This window comes from Aegilops tauschii, chromosome 3, assembly GCF_002575655.3.
Source record: "Aegilops tauschii subsp. strangulata cultivar AL8/78 chromosome 3, Aet v6.0, whole genome shotgun sequence".
Classification (NCBI taxonomy): Eukaryota; Viridiplantae; Streptophyta; class Magnoliopsida; order Poales; family Poaceae; genus Aegilops; species Aegilops tauschii.
Genome location: NC_053037.3, coordinates 271,267,516 through 271,280,617, shown reverse-complemented (window position 1 = coordinate 271,280,617; position 13,102 = coordinate 271,267,516). Strand labels below are relative to the sequence as shown.

The following is a 13,102-nucleotide window of genomic DNA, read 5'->3' as shown; positions in this document are numbered from 1 at the left end:
TGCTAACTCAACCTTGTGTATATAATTGTAGTAATAAAAGAACTAAATAAAAATTTGACTATTAGGTAGTTATTAGGATAAAATCAGCTTTCTGCAAAAATAAACCCTCAAGCCTTCCTTTTGTTACACTATGCATATACATGTAGGTCTGCTTTATTATTACTCCTGTGTAACTTGCCAATACATTCCAAGTATTGACCTATATGGCTGCAACGTCTCATGTTGCAGGATATTCAGACGAAGAGTAAGGTACCTTTAGGGTCGCGAGTCTGCACTCAGCATCGCCAGTGGGCTATGATAGGACTCATCGTTATTTTCTGCTACTTTCCACTGTTTGATTGAATAAAGCTAGCCAAGTGCTATGCAGATTGTTTTATTTTATACATTCTGGATCATACGTTGTAATAAATGGTGCGCTTGCTATTCTGGTATTCATCTATACTGTGTGCTAGCGACTTCGATCCAGGGACTAGCACAGTAAGCACAGAGACTCAAATCCTTCGAGGTTTGGTCGTTACAGATGGCATCAGAGCAGTGTGTTGACTGTAGGACGTGACCCTAGAAAATGGATTAGGAAAGCCATAGGAGTGAAAATTGTTTTATAAACGAGCTATACTTCTTGCTGTTTATTAGTTAACCCCCTCAAGTATCTTGAACAGTTAAGTAGGAACTAGTGCTGAGACCACCATTCATGCTTGCTTTATATTGCAACGTTATCGTGTTAGCGTATCTGATTATGCCCACTTTCGTGGTATGAAGATATTAGATTGTTTGCTTGATTGGTAGTTGTTTGTTAAATTGCTTAGTGTCGGAATTATTCGACTATATATATATAATATTATCATATTGTTTGTTGTTTGTTTGTTTGTTGGTGTTATTCGTTGTTGTGTTTTGTTGGCTTGATCATATTATGCATATGGGTAGAATATATTTATATATACATAGCGTTTGGCCCTATTATATCTATAACTCTTCTATGCTTGCCCACCAGATGCCGCCGAGGCATGATAATAGGCGTAATGCTGCAGGAGGAGACAACAATGGCAATGATGTACCGCCATACATGCAGCAGTTGCTTCAGGGACAAGCTCAGTTGATCCAGTTGCTTGTCCAGAACCAGAACAACAACAATAACAACAACAATCCACCGCCACCTCCACAAGTGGATATGCTTACCAGGCTCTTGAGGTTGAATCCTCAGAGGTTCTCCTGTTCCCCTGAACCTATTGTGGCTGATGACTGGCTCCGTGCAGTCAATAGGAACCTGGAGACGGTTGGATGCACAGATGCAGAGAGGGTGAGGTTTGCCTCACATTTGTTGGAGGGTCCTCCTGCAGCTTGGTGGGACAACTACTTGGTCACTTATCCCATTGCTACTATCACATGGCCTCAGTTTCAGGATGCTTTTCGTGCTGCACATGTGTCTGCTGGTGCTATGAGTCTGAAAAAGAAGGAGTTCCGCAGTTTGCGCCAGGGAGGTCACACAGTTAATGTGTATGTGGAGGAATTTAATAATCTTGCACGTTATGCTCCTAATGATGTTAACACTGATGCAGCTAGGCAGGAGAAATTCTTGGAGGGCCTTAATGATGAGTTTAGCCTTCAGTTGACAGTGGCCACTTTTAGGAATTGTCAGGACCTGATTGATAAGGCTATTGTGCTGGAGGAAAGCAACATGCCATAGAGAATCGCAAGAGGAAGTACAACAACAATAACAGGTATAATTCAGGACCACAGCAGAAGCCACGCACTTCATATCATGGTCATGGAGGTAATGGGCATCTTAAACACCATGGAGGGAATGGCCACAACCATAATGGCCACCATCACCACAATGGGCAGAAGAGTAATAATGGTAGAGGTAATGGTAATGGAGGGAATAATAACCAGAGCCACTAGAGTATGCCTGTGCAGAGGGATATTAGTCAGGTTCAGTGCTATAAGTGTAGGCAGATGGGCCACTACTCCAATGCTTGTCCAGAGAGCAAGAACGGTAATGGGAATTCAGGAGTGAGCAAGCCAAACCACATCCAAAGGGGTCATGTCAACCATGTTAATGTGGAGGAGGTCTACAATCAACCCGATGCAGTGATTGGTAAGTTTTTGATCAATTCAATACCTGCGCTTGTTCTTTTTGATTCTGGCGCATCACATTCATTCATATCATGGGTATTTGTGGACAAACATAAGCTGTCTACCGTAGTACTACAGTCATCTATTCTAGTAAGTTCTCCGGGGGCTGAGATGGCAGCAATTTTGGGTTGTTTTCAGATGCCTTTGTCTATTGGGAAGCATGTTTTTCCTACAGATTTAATTATACTGAAGTCACAAGGTCTGGATATTATTTTGGGTATGGACTGGATGATCAAGTATGAGGGTCTTATTGATTGTGCCATTCGATCTATTACTCTCGGTGCACCAGGAGGGAAGAGGATCAAATATGTATGTAAGTATAAGCATAAGCAGGTACATGTGAACTCTCTTAAGGGGGGTAGCCTGGAAGAGGTGCCAGTTGTGAGGGATTATCCAGATGTGTTTCCAGAGGAGTTGCTAGGTATGCCACCAGATAGAGATATTGATTTAATACCAGGCACTGGACCTATTGCAAAGAGACCGTATAGAATGCCTCCTCAAGAGTTAGAGGAATTGAAGAAGCAGATAAGAGAATTGCAGGCACAGGGATTTATTCGCCCAAGTTCATCACCTTGGGGAGCTCCAGTTTTGTTTGTGGAGAAGAAGGATGGGACCTTGAGGATGTGTGTTGATTATCGTTCTCTGAATGAGGTAACCATTAAGAATAAGTATCCTTTGCCTATGATAACTGATCTATTTGACCAGTTGGAGGGAGCTACTGTGTTTTCTAAGATTGACCTTCGTTCTGGTTATCATCAATTGAAGATTCGTGAGCATGATATTCCAAAGACTGCTTTTACTACGAGGTATGGGTTGTATGAATATACTGTTATGTCATTTGGATTGACTAATGCTCTTGCATACTTCATGAATATGATGAACAAGGTGTTTATGGAGTTCTTGGATAAATTTATGGTTGTTTTCATTGATGATATATTGGTATTCTCCAAGAATAAGCAAGAGCATGAGGTGCATCTGCATTTGGTATTGGAGAAACTGAGGGAACATCAGTTGTATGCCAAGTTCAGCAAATGTGAGTTTTGGCTGGATGAGGTAGCTTTCCTTGGACATGTTGTGTCAGGTAATGGAGTTGCAGTTGATCCATCTAAGGTTGCTGCAGTTACAGAGTGGGAGACACCCATGACAGTTGGAGAGATTCGCAGCTTTTTGGGCCTTGTAGGTTATTACAGGAGGTTTATTGAGAACTTTTCCAAGATCGCAAAGCCTATGACTGAATTGCTGAAGAAAGAGAAGAAATTTGTTTGGACTGATGAATGTGAAGCCAGTTTTCAGGAGTTGAAGCAGCGTTTGGTTACAGCACCAGTCTTAACTTTGCCGGATATACATAAGGACTTCCAGGTATATTGTGATGCTTCTCGTCAAGGACTTGGGAGTGTTTTGATGCAGGAAGGTAAAGTTGTTTCATATGCTTCACGTTAGCTTAAGAATCATGAGCATAATTACCCTACACATGATTTGGAGTTAGCCTCAGTTGTGCATGCATTGAAAACTTGGAGGCTATATCTTATTGGTAATCATTGTGATATATTTACTGATCATAAGTGCTTGAAGTATATTTTTACTCAGAAGGATTTGAACCTCAGGCAGAGGAGATGGTTGGAGCTTATTAAAGATTATGATTTGAATGTGCAGTATCATCCTGGTAAGGCAAATGTTGTTGCTGATGCATTGAGTCATAGGAGCCATGCTAATGCAATTAATATTGATAATATGCCACCCGAGTTATGTGAACAGTTCAGGAATCTCATGTTGGAGATGGTTCCTAAGGGATATTTAGCAACACTTGAGGTAAAGCCTACTTTGCTTGACAGGATCAGAGAAGCTCAAAAGAATGATAAGGAGATTGCTGAGATAAAAGAGAATATGGTTCAAGGTAAGGCAGAAGGTTTCCATGAGGACGAACATGGAGCCATATGGTTTGAGAAGCGTATTTGTGTACCTCAGGATGAAGATATCAGGAAGTTGATTCTTCAGGAGGCGCATGATTCACCTTATTCTATTCACCCAGGTAATACTAAGATGTATTTGGATTTGAGGGAAAGATTTTGGTGGCCTAGCCTGAAGAGGGAAATTGCTGGATATATTGCAACATGTGATGTGTGCCAGAGGGTTAAAGCAGAACATCAGAGGCCAGCAGGTTTGTTACAGCCATTGCTTAAACCTGATTGGAAGTGGGATGAGATTGGTATGGATTTCATTACAGGTTTACCCAGGACTCGGTCAGGTTATGATTCTATTTGGTAGTTGTTGATCGTTTAACTAAAGTTGCTGACTTCATCCCGGTAAAGACTACTTATACCAGTGCTCAACTAGCAAAGATTTATATGTCTAAGATTGTTTGTCTGCATGGAGTTCCAAGGAAGGTAGTGTCTGATAGAGGTACTCAGTTCACATCCAAATTTTGGCGTCAGTTGCATGAATCCTTGGGCACCAGGTTGGAGTTCAGTACAGCTGTCCATCCACAGACAGATGGGCAGACAGAGAGGGTAAATCAGATTTTGGAGGATATGTTGAGAGCTTGTGCTTTGGACTATGGGTCCAGTTGGGATGATAATTTACCTTATGCAGAGTTCTCATATAATAATAGTTACCAGGCTAGTCTGAAGATGGCACCATTTGAGGTATTGTATGGTAGGAAGTGCAGAACACCATTGATGTGGGATGAGGTTGGAGAGCGTCAATTCTTTGGACCAGACTTGATCAGAGATGCTGAGGAGAAGGTCAAATTGATTCGTGACAGGCTGAAGATAGCACAGTCCAGGCAGAAGAGTTGTGCTGATGCAAAACGTATGGAGGTGACATACGAGGTAGGAGACCGTGCATACCTTCGAGTTTCACCACTTCGCGGAATTAAGAGGTTTGGAATCAAAGGTAAGTTAGCACCACGTTTTGTGGGGCCTTACAAGATCTTGGAGCATAGAGGAGAGGTAGCTTATCAGCTGGAGTTGCCAGAATCCTTGTCAGGAGTTCTTAATGTGTTTCATGTATCTCAGTTGAAGAAGTGCCATGCAGAGATGATGGATGTTCCATTGAGGGACACGGTGCCACTTGAGGCAATTCAGTTGGAGAGTGATTTGACATATGAGGAGAAACCTGTTAAGATTCTGGAGACAGCAGAGAGAGTTACTCGCACCAAGACAATTAAGTTATGCAAGGTTCAGTGGGATCATCACACACAGGAGGAAGCTACATGGGAACGAGAGGAAGATCTCAGGTAGGATCACCCACACCTATTTGCTAGCCAGCCCGAATCTCGAGGGCGAGATTCATCTTAAGGGGGGTAGGTTTGTAACATCCCAATTTTCCTAAATTAGGATGTTATTAGATCATTCATATGCATATCATATTTTTTATTGCATTATTTGTCTTTCTGCAATATTTCGAATCATTATGCAACCAAAGGCAATTTATTGGAGCGGAGATAACATGACTTCTCCCCTGTTTAAAAATGTTCATAATGTGCAGAATATTATTTCCAGTTCATCTAATATGTTCTGGTAATTTTTGCAATCTCCAAAATATTTTAATTGTGTGTTATTTTACTGTTTGTGTGGCCTTTTGCATCAAAATGAATTTCCAAAATTGCATTAGTATTGGAACTAGTGTTCTTGTAGTTTATAGCTATAGGGATATTTTTACTGTGTGTCTAGGTATTTTCCTTAGATTTTATTCCGGTGTATGTTTTTATTTTAGTTTTGTTTTTGCTGTAGCAGTTTAATTTCTTTTAAAAAAGCAGCACGCAGCACAGCGCAGCGCCACGCCGCGGCCCAGCAAGCCAGCTAGCGAGCGGCCCAGCCAGCCGGCCCAGCAGAGCACCGCGCGCAGCCGCAGCCCACCTAACCGCCCGAAGCAGTACGCCCTCGCTCTCAGCCGCTGACAGCGGGTCCCGCGCCCCTGTTCGTCCCCTCCATCGAGCCGGACACCACGCGCCGCGCCGCTCCCGCACCTAAGGCCGAACCCGACCCGAGCTCGTGCTCCTGGTCCACCTCGAGCGCTCCCGAGCCGCCGTGTGCAAGCAGAAGACCCAGGGCAACCCCCGCATCCCCTCCTCGATCCTCCCTGTTGCCGCACGCACGAGCTAGGGCGAAACGCATCTCGCCCGGAGCTCCGCCGTCCGCCGCCGTTCGCCGGAAGATTGCGCCACCGTAAGAGCTCGTACAGCCGGACCTCTTGCACCGTTAGAATCCCCTCTCGAAGCCTCTCTCTTCTGACACTTTCTCATGGCCGAAAACGCAGCATCACGGGAGGGACAAGCTCGTCCGCCGCCGCCGGAGCACAGCGGCTATTCACATCGTCACCGTCGCCCGCAGAGCACGCCCCGTCGTCGTTTACCTCACCACTGCGTCCGCAACTCGAAGCCGCCTCCGCCCGTAACCTCACCTTCACCCGAGCACCGCCGGAGAAGCGCCGCCGCCGACGCCCGAGAGCGCCGCTGCCGTTCCTCTATTTCCGGTGAGCACGCACGCGCAGGAGTTTTTTCACCAATCACGTGCTTCCACGTGGCAACCAGCTACAGTACACGCACGAACAGTGCAGGAGTTTTCTGTTGTTTTTGTTTTTCTTTCCAGATTTGTTCTCTAACTTCTTTTAGCTATATCTTTTAGTCTATATACTCAATTTGGGTAATTCTTTTTCCTATGCACTCACAAATACCAGTAGTTTATCACAGTACCAAAATCTCACATGCTTGCACTGTTCAAATTTGAATTCGTTTGAATTTGAATTGAATCTTCCGGAGGCCGTAACTTTCAAACCGTTTATCGGAATCGAGTGATTCTTTTTGTGTTGTGACCATATTACAATTTAGGTGCTGTTAAGCTTCTGTTGTTGAGTTTTAAAAATGTTTTCCTTGCTGTTGGTTTTGTTTTGGTTCTTTTCGTGTTCCGGTGATTGATTTGTTGAATGGTGTGAAACGTGTAGATTGTCCGGAGTGCGACGCGAGCTATTGTCAGGAGTGTGACTTTCTGAACCAGAACCAAGGCAAGTTACATGTTGATCATCCTTTACCTATTGTTTTCTATGCATGTAGTTATATCACACTATGAATATATGCATGTATAGGATTAATATATAAATTTTGCTATGCTGTTGAGCTATCTTCCCGTGTTTTGCAAATCGTGGTAGTTGTAGCTTGCTATGCTTTGTAGAGGGGGTGGTTCGTGTATTCGTTGAGCTTATGTGAGGACTATAAATATAACAAATTGAGTAGTAATTAAGGACTTAATTCACCTCTGGGCGGAATTGGTATTGAAGGGTGGTTTCAAGAACATCATGGTTTATACCCTCTGAATGTAAGTGGACGGCCGCCCAGGCTCAAAAAGATCAGACAGACTTAGTGACTAGTAGCTTCGATGCGCAACCACTAGCTAAATGGGCTCTGGCTTAGTTGTGTAGGTTGTGGGATCCTCGCCCAGGTAAGCTAGCAGATGTAGATATGAGTAGGTGTACCGTCTGCCGGGGGTGGAGGTGACTGCTTCTAAAAGACTTCGTCTCAATCTTCGGGTTGAGTCTAGTGGGTAAAGTGTGCAAAACTCTGCAGAGTATTAAAACTAATCATGATTAGCCGTGCCCCCGGTTATGGGTAATTTTGAGCCACTATGCCATTACAGTTGTTGGATGATCTTGACAGACGTTACACTTAATAAATTTGTTGGGCAACTTAATAAAGGGTAGGTTGGAGTTGATTTTGCCAACTCAACCTTGTGTATATAATTGTAGTAATAAAAGAACTAAATAAAAATTTGACTATTAGGTAGTTATTAGGATAAAATCAGCTTTCTGCAAAAATAAACCCTCAAGCCTTCCTTTTGTTACACTATGCATATACATGTAGGTCTGCTTTATTATTACTCCAGTGTAACTTGCCAATACATTCCAAGTATTGACCTATATGGCTGCAATGTCTCATGTTGCAGGATATTCAGACGAAGAGTAAGGTACCGTTAGGGTCCCGAGTCTGCACTCAGCATCGCCAGTGGGCTATGATAGGACTCATCGTTATTTTCTGATACTTTCCGTTGTTGGATTGAATAAACCTGGCCAAGTGCTATGCAGATTGTTTTATTTTATACATTCTGGATCATACGTTTTAATAAATGATGCACTTGCTATTCTGGTATTCATCTATACTGTGTGTGCTAGCGAGTTCGATCCAGGGACTAGCACAGTAAGCACAGAGACTCAAATCCTTCGAGGTTTGGTCGTTACAGATGGCATCAGAGCAGTGTGTTGACTATAGGACGTTACCCTAGAAAATGGATTAGAAAAGCCATAGGAGTGAAAATTGTTTTATAAACCAGCTATACTTCTTGCTGTTTATTAGTTAACCCCCTCAAGTATCTTGAACAGTTAAGTAGGCACTAGTGCTGAGACCACCATTCATGCTTGCTTTATATTGCAACGTTATCGTGTTAGCATATCTGATTATCCCCACTTTCGTGGTATGAAGATACTAGATTGTTTGCTTGATTGGTAGTTGTTTGTTAAATTGCTTAGTGTCGGAATTATTCGACTATATATATATATATAATATTATCATATTGTTTGTTGTTTGTTTGTTTGTTGGTGTTATTCGTTGTTGTGTTTTGTTGGCTTGATCATATTATGCATATGGGTAGAATATATTTATATATACATAGCGTTTGGCCCTATTATATCTATAACTCTTCTATGCTTGCCCACCAGATGCCGCCGAGGCGTGATAATAGGCGTAATGCTGCAGGAGGAGACAACAATGGCAATGATGTACCGCCATACATGCAGCAGTTGCTTCAGGGACAAGCTCAGTTGATCCAGTTGCTTGTCCAGAACCAGAACAACAACAATAACAACAACAATCCACCGCCACCTCCACCAGTGGATATGCTTACCAGGTTCTTGAGGTTGAATCCTCCGAGGTTCTCCGGTCCCCCGAACCTATTGTAGCTGATGACTGGCTCCGTGCAGTCAATAGGAACCTGGAGACGGTTGGATGCACAGATGCAGAGAGGGTGAGGTTTGCCTCACATTTGTTGGAGGGTCCTGCTGCAGCTTGGTGGGACAACTACTTGGTCACTTATCCCATTGCTACTATCACATGGCCTCAGTTTCATGATGCTTTTCGTGCTGCACATGTGTCTGCTGGTGCTATGAGTCTGAAAAAGAAGGAGTTCCGCAGTTTGCGCCAGGGAGGTCGCACAGTTAATGCGTATGTGGAGGAATTTAATAATCTTGCACGTTATGCTCCTAATGATGTTAACACTGATGCAGCTAGGCAGGAGAAATTCTTGGAGGGCCTTAATGATGAGTTGAGCCTTCAGTTGACAGTGGCCACTTTTAGGAATTGTCGGGACCTGATTGATAAGGCTATTGTGCTGGAGGGAAAGCAACATGCCATAGAGAATCGCAAGAGGAAGTACAACAACAATAACAGGTATAATTCAGGACCACAGCAGAAGCCACGCACTTCATATCATGGTCATGGAGGTAATGGGCATCATAAACACCATGGAGGGAATGGCCACAACCATAATGGCCACCATCACCACAATGGGCAGAAGAGTAATAATGGTAGAGGTAATGGTAATGGAGGGAATAATAACCAGAGCCACCAGAGTATGCCTGTGCAGAGGGATATTAGTCAGGTTCAGTGCTATAAGTGTAGGCAGACGGGCCACTACTCCAATGCTTGTCCAGAGAGCAATAACGGTAATGGGAATTCAGGAGTGAGCAAGCCAAACCCCATCCAAAGGGGTCATGTCAACCATGTTAATGTGGAGGAGGTCTACAATGAACCTGATGCAGTGATTGGTAAGTTTTTGATCAATTCAATACCTGCCCTTGTTCTTTTTGATTCTGGTGCATCACATTCATTCATATCACGGGTATTTGTGGATAAACATAAGCTGTCTACCGTAGTACTTAAGTCACCTATTCTAGTAAGTTCTCCGGGGGCTGAGATGGCAGCAAGTTTGGGTTGTTTTCAGATGCCTTTGTCTATTGGGAAGCATGTTTTTCCTACAGATTTAATTATACTGAAGTCACAAGGTCTGGATATTATTTTGGGTATGGTCTGGATGATCAAGTATGAGGGTCTTATTGATTGTGCCAGTCGATCTATTACTCTCAGTGCACCAGGAGGGAAGAGGATCAAATATGTATGTAAGTATAAGCATAAGCAGGTACATGTGAACTCTCTTAAGGGGGGTAGCCTGGAAGAGGTGCCAGTTGTGAGGGATTATCCAGATGTGTTTCCAGAGGAGTTGCTAGGTATGCCACCAGATAGAGATATTGAGTTTCTTATTGATTTAATACCAGGCACTGGACCTATTGCAAAGAGACCGTATAGAATGCCTCCTCAAGAGTTAGAGGAATTGAAGAAGTAGAAAAGAGAATTGCAGGCACAGGGATTTATTCGCCCAAGTTCATCACCTTGGGGAGCTCCAGTTTTGTTTGTGGAGAAGAAGGATGGGACCTTGAGGATGTGTGTTGATTATCGTTCTCTGAATGAGGTAACCATTAAGAATAAGTATCCTTTGCCTATGATAAATGATCTGTTTGACCAGTTGGAGGGAGCTACTGTGTTTTCTAAGATTGACCTTCGTTCTGTTATCATCAATTGAAGATTCGTGAGCAAGATATTCCAAAGACTTCTTTTACTACGAGGTATGGGTTGTATGAATATACTGTTATGTCATTTGGATTGACTAATGCTCCTGCATACTTCATGGATATGATGAACAAGGTGTTTATGGAGTTCTTGGATAAATTTATGGTTGTTTTCATTGATGATATATTGGTATTCTCCAAGAATAAGCAAGAGCATGAGGTGCATCTGCGTTTGGTATTGGAGAAACTGAGGGAACATCAGTTGTATGCCAAGTTCAGCAAATGTGAGTTTTGGCTGGATGAGGTAGCTTTCCTTGGACATGTTGTGTCAGGTAATGGAGTTGCAGTTGATCCATCTAAGGTTGCTGCAGTTATAGAGTGGGAGACACCCATGACAGTTGGAGAGATTCGCAGCTTTTTGGGCCTTGCAAGTTATTACAGGAGGTTTATTGAGAACTTTTCCAAGATCGCAAAGCCTATGACTGAATTACTGAAGAAAGAGAAGAAATTTGTTTGGACTGATGAATGTGAAGCCAGTTTTCAGGAGTTGAAGCAGCGTTTGGTTACAGCACCAGTCTTAACTCTGCCGGATATACATAAGGACTTCCAGGTATATTGTGATGCTTCTCGTCAAGGACTTGGGAGTGTTTTGATGCAGGAAGGTAAAGTTGTTTCATATGCTTCACGTCAGCTTAAGAATCATGAGCATAATTACCCTACACATGATTTGGAGTTAGCCTCAGTTGTGCATGCATTGAAAACTTGGAGGCCATATCTTATTGGTAATCATTGTGATATATTTACTGATCATAAGAGCTTTAAGTATATTTTTACTCAGAAGGATTTGAACCTCAGGCATAGGAGATGGTTGGAGCTTATTAAAGATTTTGATTTGAATGTGCAGTATCATCCTGGTAAGGCTAATGTTGTTGCTGATGCATTGAGTCGTAGGAGCCATGCTAATGCAATTAATATTGATAATATGCCACCCGAGTTATGTGAACAGTTCAGGAATCTCAGGTTGGAGATGGTTCCTAAGGGATATTTAGCAACACTTGAGGTAAAGCCTACTTTGCTTGACAGGATCAGAGAAGCTCAAAAGAATGATAAGGAGATTGCTGAGATAAAAGAGAATATGGTTCAAGGTAAGGCGGAAGGTTTCCATGAGGATGAACATGGAGCCATATGGTTTGAGAAGCGTATTTGTGTACCTCAGGATGCAGATATTAGGAAGTTGATTCTTCAGGAGGCGCATGATTCACCTTATTCTATTCACCCAGGTAATACTAAGATGTATTTGGATTTGAGGGAAAGATTTTGGTGGCCTAGCCTGAAGAGGGAAATTGCTCGATATATTGCAACATGTGATGTGTGCGAGAGGGTTAAAGCAGGACATCAGAGACCAGCAGGTTTGTTACAGCCATTGCCTAAACCTGATTGGAAGTGGGATGAGATTGGTATGGATTTCATTACAGGTTTACCCAGGACTCGGTCAGGTTATGATTCTATTTGGTAGTTGTTGATCGTTTAACTAAAGTTGCTGACTTCATCCCGGTAAAGACTACTTATACCAGTGCTCAACTAGCAAAGATTTATATGTCTAAGATTGTTTGTCTGCATGGAGTTCCAAGGAAGGTAGTGTCTGATAGAGGTACTCAGTTCACATCCAAATTTTGGCGTCACTTGCATGAATCCTTGGGCACTAGGCTGGAGTTCAGTACAGCTTTCCATCCACAGACAGATTGGCAGATAGAGAAGGTAAATCAGATTTTGGAGGATATGTTGAGAGCTTGTGCTTTGGACTATGGGTCCAGTTGGGATGATAATTTACCTTATGCAGAGTTCTCATATAATAATAGTTACCAGGCTAGTCTGAAGATGGCACCATTTGAGGTATTGTATGGTAGGAAGTGCAGAACACCATTGATGTGGGATGAGGTTGGAGAGCGTCAATTCTTTGGACCAGACTTGATCAGAGATGCTGAGGAGAAGGTCAAATTGATTCGTGACAGGCTGAAGATAGCACAGTCCAGGCAGAAGAGTTGTGCTGATGCAAAACGTATGGAGGTGACATACGAGGTAGGAGACCGTGCATACCTTCGAGTTTCACCACTTCGCGGAATTAAGAGGTTTGGAATCAAAGGTAAGTTAGCACCACGTTTTGTGGGGCCTTACAAGATCTTGGAGCATAGAGGAAAGGTAGCTTATCAGCTGGAGTTGCCAGAATCCTTGTCAGGAGTTCTTAATGTGTTTCATGTATCTCAGTTGAAGAAGTGCCATGCAGAGATGATGGATGTTCCATTGAGGGACACGGTGCCACTTGAGGCAATTCAGTTGGAGAGTGATTTGACATATGAGGAGA

The 13,102-nt window shown here is 43.0% G+C and overlaps 2 protein-coding genes across 2 annotated transcripts; both read left to right on the top strand.

The window, feature by feature from the left end:
- Positions 1 to 991: 991 nt before the first annotated feature.
- On the top strand, positions 992 to 1,684 carry LOC141042891 (uncharacterized). The gene has a single exon (XM_073511801.1). It carries the CDS (start codon positions 992 to 994, stop codon positions 1,682 to 1,684), a length of 693 nt encoding a protein of 230 aa, XP_073367902.1.
- Positions 1,685 to 8,838: 7,154 nt separating this feature from the next.
- Positions 8,839 to 10,517, top strand: LOC141042890 (uncharacterized). The gene is made up of 3 exons (XM_073511800.1): positions 8,839 to 9,026; positions 9,107 to 9,942; positions 10,156 to 10,517. Exons 1-3 carry the CDS (start codon positions 8,839 to 8,841, stop codon positions 10,515 to 10,517), a joined length of 1,386 nt encoding a protein of 461 aa, XP_073367901.1.
- Positions 10,518 to 13,102: the final 2,585 nt, after the last annotated feature.

Excerpts from the sequence above, each read along its gene's own strand:
- LOC141042891 (XM_073511801.1), top strand. The coding sequence starts at position 992 with ATGCCGCCGAGGCATGATAATAGGCGTAATGCTGCAGGAGGAGACAAC.
- LOC141042890 (XM_073511800.1), top strand. The coding sequence starts at position 8,839 with ATGCCGCCGAGGCGTGATAATAGGCGTAATGCTGCAGGAGGAGACAAC. Across the intron at positions 9,027-9,106 it reads CCAGTGGATATGCTTACCAG|GAACCTGGAGACGGTTGGAT; the intron begins GTTCTTGAGGTT and ends TGCAGTCAATAG. Across the intron at positions 9,943-10,155 it reads TGAACCTGATGCAGTGATTG|ATTTAATTATACTGAAGTCA; the intron begins GTAAGTTTTTGA and ends TTTTTCCTACAG.